Source organism: Phodopus roborovskii, unplaced genomic scaffold (assembly GCF_943737965.1).
Source record: "Phodopus roborovskii unplaced genomic scaffold, PHOROB, whole genome shotgun sequence".
NCBI lineage: Eukaryota > Metazoa > Chordata > Mammalia > Rodentia > Cricetidae > Phodopus > Phodopus roborovskii.
The window spans coordinates 16509522-16528203 of NW_026126549.1; the positions used below are offsets into that span (position 1 = coordinate 16509522).

Consider the following 18682-nt stretch of genomic DNA (forward strand, 5'->3'; position numbering starts at 1 on the left):
TAGCTCACTTGTAACTTTTAAGTCAAATACTAAAGGATAACATTGCTGGGACAGTCATACCTCATAGGGTATAGAGTATGAGGAGAGTCAGTCTTAGGATCCACAAGGGTTGAGAAGTTAGGACAAACTTCACTTAGGGTGTGACCCCAACCAGAGCCAAATCTTTAAAAAAAAAGAAAAGGAAAGGAAAAAGAAAAGAAGAAAGTGCAGGGCTAGAGAGATGGTTCAGAGGTTAAGAGCATTGACTGCTTTTTTAGAGGTCCTGAGTTCAATTCCTAGCAACCACATGGCAGCTCACAGCCAGCTATAATGATATTGGATGTCCTTAATGCCCTTTTCTGGCATGCAAGCAAACATGCAGACAGAACACTGTAAACGTAATAAATAAATCTTTCTTTAAAAAAATTGCAGATCCCACGGGAGACCCTGAATCAGTGGCAGCCCAATCTGAGGTATTCAGGCTTCAGAGCCAGAAATTCAAGTGTCCTATTCCATGTTCTAACTTCAACTTCATCCTTTTGGCAATGGAGAACTACAAGGGCTTTGGAGGCAGAGGGATAAGGTGAACCTAAATTTTGAGAGGTTTATTTTAATATTTTTGTTTTTGAGGCAGGATCTCATGGTGTACCCCAGGTTGGCTTCATTCTTATGTATGCAACCAAGGTTGACATTAAACATCTCAGCCTTCTGCTCTATCCACCCCCAGAAGCTGGTGGTATATGCATGTGCCACCACATCTGGTTTTATGTGGTGCTGAGGTTTGAACCCAGGACTTCATGCATACTAGGTGAGCACTCTACTCACCGAGCTATACACCCCCAGACATCGTGATTCTGTTTGCTATTTTCAGAGATCTCCTAGCTAAGTTATTTTCCAATAAACATGAAAGGAGGTGTTGTATATAAATTCAAATGGAGGGGAATCCATCCAGGCAGGAGGAATTTTGGACTCTGGCTAAACCAACCAAACTAGAAGATGAAAGGAAGGAACTGGGCCAGAAAAGACCAAGGAGGTAGGCATCTGGCTGGCTGTGGTGAGAGAAAGGTCATCAAATATGAGCAAGGCGGGGCTGCCTTCAGAGGTCACCTTGTGTGCTTCCTCAAGACTGTCCTCATTGTCTCTGTCTGTGAAGAATGGACAGAAGGTGTCTTACATCCTCACTGAAAAGGCTGGTGAGAGGGCTGTGTGTCAGGTGGGTGGCCATGGTGCAAATGATGATTCAGGACAGCAAAGCACAGTGCAAACATGAATTCACCCGGAAGAGACATGCATTTTCCAAAACCACGTGCATTTAGCACAGTGCAAACATGAATTCACCCGGAAGAGACATGCATTTTCCAAAACCATGTGCATTTACTGCAGGTAAAAAATATGCGTGTCACATGCCTTCAGTCCCAGAACTAAGGAGGCAAAGGCAGATTGATCTCTGTGTGTTTGAGGTCAGCCTAGTCTACAGAGTGAGTTCTCTGTTACACAGAGAAACCCTGTCTCGAAAACCCAAAATGGGGGACTGGGGGTAATTGTCTCATGTAAATCACATTAAATCTAAGTCTTTAGGATTTGGATGAGTGCTTTGGAATATAAGAGTACATACTACTACCATTGCAGAGAACCCAAGTTTGATTTCCAGTACCAACCATGGGCTCCTCACAACTGGCTGTAGTCCTAGCTCTAGGGGATCTGATGCCTTGTTCTGGATTCTGGGGGCAGCCACATATACATAGCAAACATGCGTAGAGACAGATACACATACACACAAATAAAGTAAATACAAAAAAGTTGTATTTAAGATATATGGGCAGACCCTTTTTTTCCCACAGCAATAAGGCACTATCATGTGCAATTTTCCATGACTTCATACATGGAGAATTTATAACAATATGTTAACATAGCATTTAAATATACTGTCTTAATGCAGAATTATTTTTGACACTAATATGCATGATGTATGGTGATAAATTCCGGGTGGGGGGAATGCAAATGAGAGATACTTTCTTATATAATTAAAAAATATAATTAACACTTTTAAAGCTTCCCTTACAATTTGATAGACCGAAAACTATAGTGTCTTTTATTTGTTTTTCTTTTTCTTTGTTTTTTATTTTTGAGACAGGGTCTCACTATGTAGCTCTAGCTGTCCTGGAACTCTCTTTATAGATGAGGCTGGTCTTGAACTCACAGAGATCTGCCTGCCTCGCCTCCTGAGTGCTGCGATTAAAGACTTGCTTGTTTCTCATAAGAGTAGATGAGTTGCTTTTTTTTCTTAAGTAAATGTATCTAGTTCAGGAGTGTTTGGGTTAGACAAAGCCTTTTGTAGAAAACTATTTTCTCTGATGTATAGCTATCTTGTTTTGAAGAACTGGCAGTCTCTTTTCTAGAAGTTGACTATGGTTAGTTTTTGGTTTGTTTCATTATTTTTTTTTTCAAGTAGGTCTCACTACATTGTTCAGGCTCAAGTGATCTTCCTCCTTCAATCTGCCAAATAGCTGGGACTACAAGCAGGTGCTTCCACGCCTGTCTGATTGTTAGAAACGGCGTCCTGAATTTAATAATGCATAGTATTTACCCACAGTACATTTCCTCATGGCATCGTCCCCTCCCATGCTGTGTGCATTACCTGGTGTCATGTGGCATGAGATGAGCCTGCCTCTGGGAAACTCCAGTGTGGTGAACACCTATGCTTTCCTCAGATACGGGAAGCCTGAAGTGGGAGGTCAGAACGCAGGAGACAGGAAGTAGGAACAGCAGGTTTGGGTTGGGGAGAAGCAAACCTGGGGCTTCTGGAACATTCTGGAGCTGTTTTGGACTTGGTGCCCTCCCGTCCAGCTGCAGTGACCATGTATTTTGGTCATTAGTTCCCTATAACTTTTGGTCTCTGTTTACTCACTTTATTCTCCTACATAGGACAGAATGACAGTCATGGGAAATATAGGGCAGAGGACAGAGGAAGTACTTTTTGGTTCCAGAAATACCAGCAACAGTGCAGAGTACAGCCTTCCCCTCGTGTGCTTCAGGTCCAAATGTCCACTCCCACAGGGTAGGGTCAGAGTAGGGACCTGGGCTCCATGAGGAAAGGGCAGTCCTCAGAACTAAAGCAAACAAACATCTGTCTCGTCATAGTCTGCCTCCATTCTAGCTAGTGGTCCTGGCTTTTTTAACTTTAAATGCCATTGCAGTGTTAATAGATAAAACATTCCCTTCTGGCCAAATACGTGTATTTCTACTACTGCATATTCTGTACCACTACCCACCCTGTGCCCCGGTTTAAATGTGGTCATGGGTTTGATTTCACTGAGGTTTCAACAAGAAGACTGAAACTTAATTCAAGAACAGTTTATTTTAACATTAAGGAATTGTTCTATCTATAAAGTGTATTAGTGATTCACTCTGGTGTTTCTAACTTCTTCCTTTTTCTCTCTGAATTCCCACCTGGTCCTTGTTCATTCTTTCCCTGGAAGAAGAAAGCCTGTGTCTTAGATTATTGGGACTGCGGTAACAATATCAAACAGTTGAAATCTGTATCTCTAGTGGCAGGGCCAGCTGCTGATTCCTGCCCACGTTCATTTACTGTCACCTCTAGAAGGACAGTTATTCCATCTGTGAGGGTTGCACTTTCTTGACTAGTCACCTCCCAAAGACAATACCTCTTCAAGATTTTCGTTTCAACAAAAGAATTTTATGTAGAGCAAGGCATTGTGGTACCCACCTATAACCAACACTGGAGAGGCTGAGGCAGGGGCATGATGAGTTCAAGAGCAACCTAGGCTATGTAGTATCTAGGAACAACCTAGGAACCAGTGTCTGAACAAAGAGAGACCAGGAATTATGTGGGAACACAAGCATTCAGACTGTGACATTACAGACCTTACTCTCAGCAGTATCATTACTGTAAGCTTCCTCATCCCTGGAAGCCATGGGAGAACTTGTTGTCCTAAATTCAGAACTCTGCCCACCTCACTCCCATCACCCCTCCCTCAAGCAGTACAGCAGCTTATTCTCCATCCTTAGGTGCACACTCATCCTCCGGCACACTCACAACTTCAGCTTCAGCACTCCTGGTACCCTAGCTGCTTGCTCCTTCCTAACATACTTTCCACCTTTTATGACTATTGCCTGAAGTCCCCAATTTCCTGGTTTTGTATTTCAGTAAGAGGGTTTTGCTGCATTTTCCCATTCAAGATTGTGTTTAATTCCAAGTGGCTATTTTGATTTAATCACATGTCATACTCTTTTTTCTATGTTACTTCCCCCAAAATATTCCCAATGGTCAGATTGCTTTACAAAATTTAAGCTTCAGTTTTTAGCTATTTTTGAAATGTCTAACCAACTCTTCCATCGTCTATTTCTGATGTTTATAGTAGTTAATAGCTGAAGGTTTGTTAATATGGTACTTTATCTCATTTCCCCTGCACTTTATGTATTATTTTTCTTTTTTTTTTTAAAGTATAGTGTCTATCCTATTTAAAAGCCAATTCTTCCCAAAACATAGCTTGATCAAATAAATGTCCCCCAATATATCTTATAAGTGTATAAAAAGTAATTTATACTGATATTCAGCAACCACTAGTAAATAAACAGCCTCAAAAAATGATGGAGACAAAAATATGAAAAATAGCTGGTTGTGGTAGGCAGAGGCAGGAGGATGACCACAAGTTAAAGGCCAGGCTGCTCTACCTAACTTGTAGGAAGATGGCCACAAGTTTAAGGCCAGCCTGCTCTACCTAGCTTGTTTAGGTCCATGAGACCCCTCTCAAAAACAAACAAACAAAGAAATAACTCTTTGCACTTCAAGACATTATATTCTGGTTTACAATTGAAATATAATCATATATTTTCTTTGTATAAGCGATGCAAACTGACATCCCATGCAGAGGGTGTAAATAACAAGAGAACTCTGTTGGCCGCATCATTCTACTTGGCTGGAGATTGGACACAGTTGTTTCCAACTGTGCTCAGCCTCAAAGTGCCACTGCTGAGAAATTCTTTAACTTGATTTTGGTTTTTCTTGCTGTGATTTCTACTAATAGTGAAGACAGTTTCCCAAGTTTCCATATGGTTTCAAATTATTGCTCACCTCGTTGATAATCCATTTGAAAAAGAAGTTTGCATAATACTAACTAAGCAGGGGGAAGCCTAGAAACTGGCCTTTTGTCCTCTCACCTCAATCCTCGATGGGGCTTGTCGCCCACATTTGAAAAGGAGGTTACCATGTAGCTTTGAAACAAGATTCCAGGGTAAGCTTGCTTTATAGTGCAGGGTCTTGTCCTTGGGTTATTATACTCTTTGTCCAGTCAACTCGTATTAGTTGCAGTTTCTTACATCCAGATATTGGGAAGGGAAATAATTAGACCTGTCCTGAGGCCATGAGAGGAAGCAGAGTGTGTGCAGAGGGAGATGGAATGGACTCTAAAAGAGGCCATAGCAGGAAGGACCAGAATGGAAAGAAAGTACATGGAGACTGGAGGACCCTAGAGAGGCTTGCGTGACATCCAGGGCTCAATGAAAGGCCATTGTTAGCTCTGGAGCTGCAGTGTGACACATGGAGGTAGAATCTGAGGAGGATGAATCAGACCCTGATGTCTTAGAAGGCTCGAGTTGAGCAACTGTGGGCATCGGTGCTGTGCGCCTCCCAGGGTGGAGGGAACAGCAGCTGTGGCTGTTGCTCGCTGTTTCACAAAGCACAGATGGTGCCATGCTCCAAGAGGCTGGCTGTCTATTTGTCTGCTTTTAATATGAGCTGCTTTTTCAGTCACCTCACAGTAGGGATTGTGAAAAGTAAACAACTGCAGAATAGTTTGTTAGTTGCCCGAGGCTTTGAGAGACATTCGGTAATTGGGAAGACATCAGGAATGAAGATTGGGTGGTTATAGGGACAATGCCTTACCAACATCAGTAGGAACAGAGAGAGTTCTGTACGATTCCAGAGAGGCTGCTGGGGCTGTGTGCTAGACCCAACTGAGTGTTCCAAACCATCAAACCGCCCCCTACCCCCACAGCATCGTATATTCTTCTTAATGTTGGTTTGTTTCTCTTAGCCTTTCTTGATTTTATTTTATTTTTAGGTTCAGTTTTCTGCCCATTGCCCACACCTGTCTGTTGTATCTAAGACTAGATACACAAAACCCTTCCTAGCAGGGTTTCCTCTTGAGACCCTAGGACTGTTTCTGGAAATGCTATCCTCCCCACTCCCAATGGCCCTGGCTTGCCCTGATTGTTTCTCTCATTGCTTTTCTTCTCACTCATCTCAATATTATCTCCGGATTATTTCCCTTGTGCAATCTGTTTGTTGTCCTCAAATTCATCACCCATCCACGCTTCCATTTTCCTTCTCTCTGACCTCTCCATGTGCCATCCTTGGCCACTGATGGAACTATAATCCCCCAGAGATGTGAATGTCCTCAAGTTCTGGTGAGGAATGCTGGGCACCCACCATTTCATTTCATTAAATAATCCCCACTGCCAATCAAATGAAGTCTGAGATATTCCCCTCTGTCTGTTAAGGTAAATCAGGCTTCACTGCCTCTCAGCTCTGCGGCTTCCTGCCACCTGTCCAGGCTTTAAAAACTCCAACTGCCACCACCCATCAGTGCAGCTCCAAAGCTCTCCTGATTCTCCTCCTCACAATTAGAAGACTCCCTAGGCACATCTTCATGGCCGCTATTTTTAATCCCACCGGGAGAGAAGACCACTACCACAATTTTATAACTTCTATATATTAATAAAGATCTCCCCCCCCCCTTTTTTAATATGTTTTTGTTTTCTTTTATTGACACACAGCTTCTGGCTAAAGCCATAGCCCTGAAGCTTCCCATTTTCTTTTTTTTATGATCCTTACCCAATTTTTTTTCTGTTTCTTTTTCTGGTTGTTATTGTTGTTGATTTTGTCTTCTGTTTGGAATCCCTATTTGTTTAATGCAGCCGTGCCTGGTTTACGCATCCTTATTTTCTTGCTTTTTCTCCTTTAGATTTTTTTTTTTTTTTTTTTTTTTCTGTCTTGATTCTGTTTTCTAGCGCTTGTAAAGGTATGGCTTCACTGAGAAGGTGACTAATGAAGATTTGAAGATGAGAGTGCCCGGGTGAAGGAAAAACCCAGGCAGTAGTTCCTTCTGGGAACTGGCAGGGTGGCTGCTGGAGTGTGTGAGCATCAGAGACACCAGGAAGGTAGAGGGCTGGTCTTAAAGAGTGTGACAAACTATGACCAGGATTTGAACTAAGAGTTAGGAGACTGATAGACAAACTTCACAACGTTGTTACTTTGTGTTGCTTTCCCTGTTTGGTGGGGGCACCAACCAGCTCCCAAATCATGACCCAGAGACTCCTTATTAGTTATGTATGAATGCTCGGCCTAGCTTGGGCTCATTTTAACTTAAATTAACCTGTTGTCTTTATCTGCCTTTTGCCTCAGGGCCTTTGACCTTTCATTCCTTCTGTGTGGCTTACTTTCACTGCTCCTCGCGGCTGCCTGGCTCCCTCTTTCTCTCCTCTCATTCTTTCCTCTTCTCCTTTCTCTAGTTCTTTTTTCTCTCTAATATTTATTCTCTCTGCCTGGCAGCCCTGCCTGTCCGCCTCCTGCCTAGCCATTGGCCGGTTATCTTTTTATTAAATCAAGCAGGTGTCTTGGGCAGGCAGGGTGAACTGAATGCAACATGTCCTTACATTGTTAAACAAAATGCAGCACACATTTACACAGTTAAAGACTCACAACAGGGTTCTGTCTTCTTTCTCTGAGGATTCCATTGTGAAGACTTAGATTCTTTTTGTTTGTTTGTTTGTTTGTTTGTTTTGTTGTTGTTTTTGCTGTTCTTTGCCCAGTTACTTTTTGGCTCATCTTTTTTTTTTTTTTTTTCTTTCAGACTTTAGGTTTCCTCCCACAAAATCTAGCCATCTCTGAATGTCCATTTACCTTTCTTATTTAAGATTGAGGGTCAGAGAGCTGTTGCAATAGTTAAAGACCTAATCTTCCAGAGGCCCTGAATTCAGTTCCTTGTACACACCTCAGGTGGCCTACAACTTCGAATAACTCCAACCCCTTCTTCTGAACTCCACAGGCACCTGCAATCATATGTGCACATTCATACATTAACACAAGCACACTCAGACATGCACACATACACACGTTATTAAAAATAAAATAGATCTGTAAAAACAGTGATGAGACTCAGTCAGGTCTAATAACATGAGCCTGTAAACCCAGCTACCCTAGAGGATGAGGCAGGAGGATTACAGTTCAAGGCCAGCCTTTGTAACTTGGCAAGCCCCATCTCAAAATGAAGAAAGAGTGGAGAGCATGACTCAATACATATGTAAGCCCTGGTTTCACCTCTAGTACTGGTCAGGAAGGGAAATAAATATAAGAAGGGGGTTAGACGAGTCTGTCCCAGACCTTTGTTGTTCATGGATAGAGAGTGTCCCCTGCTTGAGGACAGGCCAACCCCAGAAGGATGAGGATGTCTTTGGGCCCTGTGTCAGTCCTGGCTGCCCTTGTTCTTGTACCTCAGGGTTTATCGTCTTTCAGTCACAATCTTTCTGATATCTTTTCCTCTTGCACTGTGCTCCCGGCTGCCCGAGCATAGGCTGTGGAAGATCTTTCACAGGCATACCTTGATTTAATATAGTGTTTCCAGAAGCTTCTGGATATTCTGCCCCTACCAAATCGGAGAAGCTGAATGGTCTTGCAGTCATCCTTACATCTACTACCAACTTCTCTGCTTTCACACCTCATGTCACTACAGTTGTTAAGGTCAGAGTGGGCCACAATGTTCCTAGCAAGATAGGCTCAGCCACCTGCTCTCAATACACCAATTAAAGAGATGCATAACGGTGAAAAGCAGAGAAAAAAGATTTGTTCGGTATGGCTACATTGGGAAAAAGAGCAAATAGAAAGTTCTGGTAAACACCTCCCCCTTACCCAGACTCTCATCCATCTTTGAGGTCCTTTTTGGAGGTCTAGCTTAAACAAAAGGCAAGTGCATAACTAGCCAGTGTTAGTCAAGATGTGGTCCTACCCATCACTGTCTCATTCCAGTCTCTCCAGCGAGACTGCCTGGTAAAATGTTAGGACTATGTGAGATCTGTTTCGAGAAGACACTTTTCCCTGACTGGGATGGATCCCAGCCTTCTCCTTCCAGCATGAGATTTCTGGGGCCATTCCAGCTCTGTAAGGACCAGGAATGTCTTTTCACTAGTCTGTCAGCCATTTAAAAAAAAAAAAAGAGTAAAGTTTCTTTCAGAGTATCTTCGTTCTGCCTGGACTGTTACACCCACTCTACTTCCTCCTTAGGGTAGCTAGACCAGCTGTCTGTATTTTTACAGAGGGTGTCGCCCAGAAATTCCCAGAACCCTCCTCCATTACTAGAAGAGAAATCTGCTTCTCAAATAACAGTTTTGCCTGCTCTTCGTGAAGCCACGGAGCTCGCAGGCAGAACACCAGGCAGGGGTCTGTGAGGACCCCAGTCCAGCAGCTCAGTCTTCAGCAGCAGGGCCGCTTTTGACCTGGCCTTGATCTGGTCCCATTTCCAGAAATTTTTCCTACATATCCTCTCTGATGGTAGAGGGCATGTATAGAAGTGGCTGGAAAATTACCCCAACCTTTACTAGCCCCAGAAAGTTCATATTATTGTAATGCCTTCACTTAGATTAACAACACGGGATTGTCACTATAATTGGAAAGGATTCCAGCTCCCCAGACTAAACAACAGCAAGGCAGTTGATGTCGTTTGCCTGAGAAGCAGTTTAATGGTGGCTTCTGCCTATTGGCAATGTGCTCACCCAAGAAAGGAATGTTGAATGTCCTTTAAACCCCCAGGGCCAATCACCAGAAGAAATGATTCTAGCCTCTACCTAAGAAATCTAATTCTGGAAAAAAAAAAAAAAAAAAAAGTGAAATCTGAATTACAGTTATCCTCAGATTAATGAGGTCTGGGAAATGACAAACATCAATCTTTTGATAAGGGTGATCCAACCTGTTTTTATTTGTAGATTGTGTAATAGTATGTGGCAGTGTTGTATTAAAGTCAGCTTGTCTCAGCTAGTATGAGATGCAGGCTCTTAATAGGCCAAGACAGGTTTATTTGTGTAAGTCAGCCATCTCATTGTTCTCAAGTTCCTACGAGAGGCTTGGCGGGTCTGTAACTGATACTTAACGTGGGTACCTAAGGTGGGAGAAGAAATAATGTCCTAAGGCAGGTGAAAATATGTCCCGCGTTTCTGGTGATTTCTGTTCCTTCTGTTAGTGCCCAGATATGTCCACATCCCAATATCATTCACTGAGGCAACTCTGAGCCTAATAAATGCCTTTCCGAGAAATACTCCTTGATTGGATTTCCCAACTGATTCTTTCAGTCTTTGTCCACAAAAAGGTTCGTCTTCTTGTTTAGAAACAACACCAAACCCTGGTTTTGTGTTCATGGTCAAGTTAAGCCCACTTGGCTTCATTTTTAGTAATTCCCTGGTTCCTGAGAGCCTAAGGGAAGCATTGAGTGCCTGCCTGCCTGCCCGAGCAGGTACTCCCTCAAGCACAGCAGGGTGGGCCTCCACTGTCTGGATTCTACAGCTTTTAGTCTTCTGCTCACAAGGCCTCCAAGCTGAGGAGCATCTGCAGGCAAGTTGCTTATTGGGAAAGAACTCCCTTAAGTCCCTAGCACCTTTCAATAAACAACACCCTGAAACTGAAATTCACTTCCTCTTTGAGACAATGCACAATTAATCCCACATCAGTCAATTTACAGATGACCAGTAGAATAAAATGCTAAGCTGGGTGCCATGGAAAAAAACCAGAAAGTGCCTGAATTTTAAGGAACTTCAAGTAGTAATTCAATAAGGAAGGCATTTGGGAGGAAAGTGAATAGCTCAAGGCTTTGAGTTGGCACCTGGTGAGTTAAGAAACCACCAGGAGGGGCTAGAGAGGTGGCTCAGAAGTTAAGATCATGTACAGCTCTTGCGGAGGGTCAGAATTAGGTTCCTAGTACCTGCAGGGATTGGCTGGCCCGTTGCCTATAACTGCAGCTCCAGAGAACCCAATGCCTCTGGCCTCTGGGGATACCTGCACTCACATGCACATATCCACACACAGATACATACATATAAGTGAAAATAAGATAAATCTAAGAGAGAGAGAGAGAGAGAAAAAGAGAGAGAGAGAGAGAGAGAGAAAGCCCAGCAGGTACGAGGAGACCAGATAGGAAAGGCCTTGAAGCCAGTGTGCCACCAGTAGGACTGTCAACCAGAACAGCAGCACCGAAGACTGGCAGACACATGCTCAAGGAGAGTGGAAACATGTCTAACATTGAAAGTCACTGTTTGGATAGAATGTTCAGAGATGTGTGCTGGAAACTCCGGCTCTAATCTTGAGTCCCAGAAACAGAACCACCATGTGATGAGACTCTCAGAACCCTGCCCTGTACAAAAGCACATGTAAGGTTGGGTCCAGGAGGGGCTGAAATGCAGCCCAGTTTGGTTCACCTGTAGCTTCTTGCTAGGCTGTCTGTGCTCAGAGCAAGGTACATTTATTTATCCCTGCCGAGCCCATTATCAGGAGAGCCACCTTCTGAGTGGTTTTTAGGAGTAGCAGCTCTTTCCATACAAGACAGCCATGCCTCTGCCTCCGAGAGGCAGTCTGACCTTGTGTTGAATGTAGGAAGTATTAAAGTGGATGGTGAAATGAAGTCATCTCCCACATAAAAGAAGTCAGTCTCCCTACTGAAACAAGGGTGTGTGTGTGACGCGAGTGCGTGAGTGTACCTTAGGGGTTAAAAAGAACAGGGGGGGGGAGGCAGGAAAGATGGCTCAGTGGTTAAGAATACTTGAGTGTTCTCCCAGAGGTCCTGAGTTCAATTCCCAGCACCCACATGCAAATATCTGTAATGGGATCTGAATCCCTGCTCTGATGTTCATGAAGACAGAACACTCATACACATAACATGAATAGAGAGACCAGGCAAAGATGACCTGTCTTAGTTAGGGTTTCAATGACTGTGAAAAGACACCATGACCACAGCAACTCTTACAAAGGGAAAGATTTAATTGGGGCTGCCTTAGTTCATTGTCACATGGTGGGACATGGCAGCGTGCGGGCAGACATAGTGCTGGAGAAGGAGCTGAGAGTTCTACATCTTGATCAGAAGGCAACAAGAAGTGGACTGTGACACAGAGTGGCTTGAGCCCGCCCCCACAGTGACACTCCTCCAACAAGGCCACACCTACTCCAACAAAGCCACATCTCCTAATAGTGCCACTTTGGGGGCCATCACTGCTTGGCCTCAAAGGCTCCTAACACTTCCTCAGCTCTTCAAGACCACAAATTAAATTGGCCCTGAGGTTCAATAAAGTACTTTTCTCTTCTAAAATTTTAAAGCAAAGCATTTTTCTTTCTACTATGTAAACCAGGCTGGCCTTAAACTCACAGAGATATGCCTACTTCTACATCCCAGGCACCTCCACACCTGGCTCAATCTTTGTCATGTAAAGCAATATGGTGTGGACTCAGCCCTTTTAATACACCTTGATAAAAAGCTGAAGGAGGAGAGGGTTGGTCTCTATCCTTCAGTATTTGTCTTCTTGGAAAAATGAGAACTACTAACTACAAAATGAGAATGCCAGCCGTTTTGGGGATTTTGCTTGTCAGATACACTCCGTCTCGATTTCAGTGCCAGGATATAATTCCCACTGGGTGTGTCCTGCAGTGTCTGGTTAGTGAGCACACACAGAGCTCAGCCCACCTGCATGTTAACCTTCACACCAAGAACAAATACCAAATAGGTGATAAATTAGTATGAAAATCAGCTAATGCGTCACAGCAATGCCATTTTATTGGAGCTGATTTTAAGCTCACTTTTCCAATGTCGTTCTGGAAACCTCAGAAGTACGTCTCCTGAATTTTTATGGCATAGGCTAAGATCAAAGACAGTCTGGACCATGAATACCACCTTTGTTCTCCTCCAGTTTTCCTTCCTTCCCACTTCCCATGTAGAAAATCATCCCACAGCAGTCTTCATCCACCAACTGGTGTGCTTGCTTCATCCAGCACCCTGGCAGTCATCCATTTGTTGGTTCAGTGAGCAAACCCTCTTCATTTACCTTCTTCTCTACTCTCTTCCTGTCTCTTTTATCAAGGCGGGCTTAGTTTTTCCATAGTCTGTTGTTCATAGCCCACTCCCATGCTAGACTCTGTACTGAATGGGTTAATATAAAGAGAGTGCACCCTGCTTTGGAACTCCCACATGAAATAAGCTGAATAAGTGAGTGTGTCAGGGGTGGGGAGAAGGAATGGATGGATGGATGGAATGAATAAATTAATTAAAAAAGGAATGTGTATACAAAAACAAAAACCTTATGAAGGGACAGAACTGAAGTAGATTTGAGCTCTGTGGGCAAGACATTCAGTGAGGGCCTCAGATTTCCTACCTATAAAATGAAGGTTGTAGTTACTACTTAGCCTGGGTGGCTGTAAAGATTAGAGTCTGTACATTGCTTAGGGAAGTGCGTAGTTAAAACAACAACCCAAAGTGGGACCGTCATAAGTACAACAAAAGGTGATAAGTGACATAAGAGAAGTTCAAACAAAGAGGGTGGGGGTTCCCAGCACCTGCAGGAGGCCGCCCATGCGTGTGAGCCTTGCGCCTGCGCACAGGGCCTCTCCCAGCCTCCAGGTGATCTGCTGCCCAGCACCTGCCTTGGCTGGACAGAGCTGAGCAGCCTGGGGCCACAGGCACAAACCCGGAGCCGGGCGGTCAGACATTTATTTACAAGTGAAGCAGGTGTCACCTGCAGCTACTGCCATTGAGGCTCCCGCAGCCGTAGCCGTAGCCTTAGAATGGAGCCTGGGAAGGACCACAGCTGTCAGAGTTGACAAGGCTGCCAGTGAGGAATGAAGATTATTCCCCTCCCCAGAACTCACTTTGTCATTTCTCCCTCCGCCTTCCTCTGGATGCCTAAAGTGAAGAGGTTCTTTCTCTTCTCCAGCTCGGAGGCTGAGAATGGTGTGGAGGACAGAAGGAAGAACAGCAAGTCGCCAACAGCACAGTCCCCTACCTCATGGGTGGAGGCCGAGTCCCCAGACCAGAAGAGAAGCATTGGCCTGTGGTGAGTCTTCAGTGGACCCTTTCTTCCCGGGCTGGTAGAGAGCACTGCTATTTCTAGTTTTATGGTTGTGGTTTACAGTGGGGCTCAACCATAGGCAAATCATGCCTAAGGCAGCATGGCCCTGGTCTTTGCCCTGACCTCTCATGTCTTCCTTGTGCTCCTGCTCCCCAGCCTCTGCAAAAGAGCTGCCTCTTTCTGGTAACGCTGATTTGCTGACCCAGGAAGCCAGCGAGCGAGCAGGTCTGTTGCCGATGCAGAGGGCACCCACTGTCTGCCCAGCCACCACTTAGGCACACCTGGCCCTCCCTTTCTTGCCTGGGAGCCACAAGAAGGAGCCCAGATCGCATTCCAGGGATGTGCTGAGCTCCCCATGTCCTGTGACGGAGCTGTGAAGGAGACCTGGTTTGACTGTGAGGCAGGAGGGGTGATGGTGTGTTTTAATACAGAGCTGTAGGCTTCATCACTCTCAGACAAAAACTGCCAGGGGAGCTTAGAGATATCTGTGGCCAGAGGAATAAGTTTGAGAAGTTTTGTTGGTGGTGGTTATTTTTTTTTTTTTTTTTTTTTTTTTTTTTTTTTTTTTTTTCTTTTTTTTTCTTTTGGTACTGGGGATCAAACCTGAGGCTGAACACATGAGCTACATCCCTGATCCTAAATGTGGATTTTAGAACTCTCCACTGAGGGAGAGTGCTCTCCTCTCCATTACTGTAACTGTTAGAACCGCTGCCTTCTCCCACCTTTGACCTCTGCCAGGAGACAATTCCCCAAGTCCTACATTCCCCTTCGTCTGCACCTGTAAGTCCTTTCTAAGCCAATGCCTGCGTGGTCACTCCTCACCCAGATTTCCCTTTTCAGGTACCACTTGCGAGTATTTCTGCCCTCCCTACACACCCACCGTTTGTGGGGTTTTTTCATAGCCGGTTCCCAGCAGAGCATCCTGCCCCACTCACCACGTGACTCCCCCGACAGGAGCAGTGTGTGCGCTCTCACAGGCCTTTCTTTCACTGTGACTGACTGGGGAGTCACCTTGCAAATACTTGTTCATTCTGACTTCCCCAGGCGTTACATGAGACCTGTGAATTCGTCAGTATCAGATGTGGGAACCACGAGAGTAGGGTACGCGGTGATGCAGAGGGCCCGGCGCTGATGCTCTGCTCATGATGTCTGGAAATTCTTAACCGTTTTTTCATGCGCCTTCATTTTGCACTAGGCTCTGGTCTTGCTTGTGGGCAGCTATAGGAAGTGAGAATAGCAGGGCAGAGAAGATGCATTGAAATCAGTACTATGCAAAGAAGTTCCCCGTTTGCTCCAGAGAGCATCACCTGTGCCATCTGCCTTTCAAGCCCTCAAAGAGAGAACTGGCCTTCTTACTGCACTTGCCTGCCATGTGTAGTCCTTTAAAACATCTGCCTGCCACCTTCTAATTCCATTAACATGCATTGAACCACAGAAGTGATACATTCCCGTATTTTATTTGCTCGGGGTTTTTACTTGTTGACATTTTGTTTTCTTGATGTGTCTTACTGTGTAGACCAGGCTACCCTTGAACTCACAGAGATCCATTTGCCTCTGCCTCACAAGTGCTGAGGTTAAAGGTATATACCACCATACCCAGCATTTTTTTTTTTTTTGTTGTTGTTGTTATTTATATTTGAGGTACTGTGTAGCTAAGGAATGCTCCTAACTCACTATATTCCCCTGGGTGGCCTTAAATTCATGATCTTCCTGCTTCAGTCTCCCAAATACTAGGATCACATTGGGCACTGTTATGCATATCTAATGGCACTATTATTTATGACATTTGTAAAACTTGTTATCTTTTCAGGTCAAGTATCAGCAAACTCATATAATTTAAAAATTAATAATAATCCCAGAATTCCCAGGGAACGCATTAGCTAGCTCAGAGCTGGTCAAGTTCATCTACTGTGAATTGCTGAGAGATTCTTTTCCTGGGATTTATGGATCATAAACTGCTAGAAGAAGCCTAAACATCATACAGCCTATGTTCTCAAAGCAGACAAAACTAGTGTCTACTGTCTGCCCAGCTCCCATCATATCTGTCCTCTGTGGCATTTGAATCCATTCAGATTCCTCCTAAATCTACTTTGAACCAGATAAGTGGTTTCAATTCAAGAAACCTTGTAAAATTGTGGACATTCTGTGTACTATTTGCAGCCAGTAGCAATAAAGCAGCTACATAATTATAAAACACACTCATGTATCGGTTCTGGAGCTCATACACATTCTGTCCCATGAAATGAATGTACTCAGCTACAGGACTGAAGATAATGTGCAGATGCAAAGTGGAGAGGCAGGCTAAAAATGACCTGCACCCAAAATTCCAAAGTTCTGGCCTCTGCCTGTAACAGGCAAGGGAAGATTTGGATCTTATGATGGTGTCTGTCTGCCTGTCTGTCTGTGTGGCATGCCTTACACAAATGATGGGGAGGGCTATACACATTGAGAGAGCAGAGGAGGAATTCAAGTATCCTGTTCTCTCTCTTCATCCTATTCTTTTAAACTGAGCATGGAGTCCACCATTTTCAGCTAGGCTGGTGGCAACAAGCGCAGCAACCCCCCCCCCCGCCCCCATCTTTACCAACCCAGTGCTGAGGTTACAGACACACACAGACATGCCTGGCTTTTTACATGGGTACTGGGGGTCCACGAGTAGTGGGTAGTACTCACTCTTTACCCACTAAACCATCTCCCCAAACCCCACTCTTGTTTTTTTTGAAGATTCTATATAGCCCAGGGTAGCATCCAATGCATTTCATTCCTGCCAACCAAAGTGCAGGAACAGTCTTTTGAAGAGGTGTGGACTGTGGGCAAATGGGACAGACAGTGCTACCTTTGATGATCTGGAAAGGTCCTGTAGTACAGAGGCTCCTGTGTGGAGCACTGTCCTCTGTGGGTGGAGCACTTCCTTACACAGTATTGCTTTCTGAATCTTCTCAAGGTGTTGTTCTCACTCTCTATGGGTAGTGTGAGCAGGGACCAGAATGCAAACATGAAATGAAACTGCTGGGTACCTTATACAAGGCCTCATGCCTTCTTCCATGTGTCAGGATTGCAGACCTGCACTACCATGCCCAGCATGCACTGCCTTTAACAAAAAGAAGGGGAAAAAATGTTTGATGTGTGTGCCCACAAGCTCTCTAAGGATAAAGACTGTCTTGTGTGCCTAAGGCCTTCAGCACAATGCTCCAATTAGTTAATTCTTATTAAATATTAATGGATTGTGAAGCAAAAATATTGTTGGATTGAGCTTCAGCTGTAATTTTATTTGGCAATTGGCCTCAAGGACCCCTTCCTATTGATTAAAACACTTTTGAACCAACATAATTGCTTTCACATGTCCAATGCCCTTTCTGCAGTTCATCACCGCAGCCTGCTGAGATCACCCCAGTCACGTGATATGTAAATGCCTTCAGAGTGTAGTGAGTTCTGATCTGTATCTAGAAGGGGGTAAAAAAAGCAAATATCAGTCTTCCATGTGACATGGTACAACGGTGAGAAGTTAGTTATAATGAGTGACTTAAGACAGCTCCTTGTGTAATCTCTGTGGGTTTGATTTCCCCAGGTCAAAATCCAGTTTTGATGGTTCCCCTTTGTCGGCTGATAAGAATGAGTGTAAAGCCGAAAGCAAGACTGACCCTAAGACTGAAAGGAAAAAGTCTTCGTCTTCCAGCCAGGTAATGAGGACTGTGGTATGTGTTGACTCTGAAGGCGAATAAGAATTCAGAAATGCAGCATTCTACTAACCAGGGCCAAAGCAGGTACAGGGCTTAGAAAAATGTGAAGGACAGATGGACGCTGCTCGTCCAGGCTGATTCCACAGCTGACCGGCCAGCCCACGTGGAGAAGAGTGCAAGGCTGTGGGACGGAGCCTGACCGTCAGGTGCTAGTGTGACATGTCACAGAGCAGGGGGGAGTGTTATGTCCACCGCTTATAATACCCACTGCACAGGGAATTAAGACCTATGAACACACAGGTGACCACTCTGTGCTAAATATACCCAGAGAGGTGACAAAAATCCACCTTTACTAGGACCAGCTCAGGGGAGTTTGGGTTTTATGTGGGGTTTTGGTGCTGAGAGTTGAACCCAAGTCCTGTGCACCAAGAACATACTCCACTATGAGCAAGACCCCTGGCCCCAGTTTCCTGCAGTTCGCTGTTGTGCACAACTCCCCTAAATTCATGGACACGTGCCTTCTAAGAACTATACAAAATAATTGGCACATACATGAAACTTAAGTAACTATTTTTAATTTCCACACTGTCCTTCCAAGGTGTGTCCTATTTAAAGGCTGGTTTTTGCCCTCCCCCATGGGGTCAGTGGGCAGTTCGATTATGTACTGACTTACTATATTGACTGTCCTCCACCCCTCATGATTCTCATGTTTTAGTCTCATAAGTGCTTTAATATCTCTCCAACCTTTTTTTTTTTTTTTTTTTTTTTTTACATGTCTGCCCAATATAGCCCAGGCTGGCCTTAAACATGGGATCCTCTTGCCCCAGGTTCCCTAGTAGCCCTGATCATAGGTGTGTGTCACCATGTACAACTGTTGAGGGATATTTGAAATCAAGTATGTAGTCAAT

General features: G+C 44.3%; 1 protein-coding gene across 2 annotated transcripts in view; it reads left to right on the plus strand.

The window, feature by feature from the left end:
• The window catches only part of Gramd2b (GRAM domain containing 2B), a 59609-nt gene that overhangs the window by 20075 nt on the left and 20852 nt on the right, over window positions 1-18682 (plus strand). Inside the window, exons 2-3 of one of the 2 annotated variants that reach the window (XM_051200758.1) lie at window positions 13960-14079; window positions 17663-17774. In XM_051200758.1, the coding sequence (XP_051056715.1) occupies window positions 13960-14079; window positions 17663-17774 (232 nt within the window). Of the gene's footprint in view, window positions 1-13828; window positions 14080-17662; window positions 17775-18682 lie in introns of those variants that run through there. The other variant, XM_051200757.1, reaches the window with a different exon arrangement.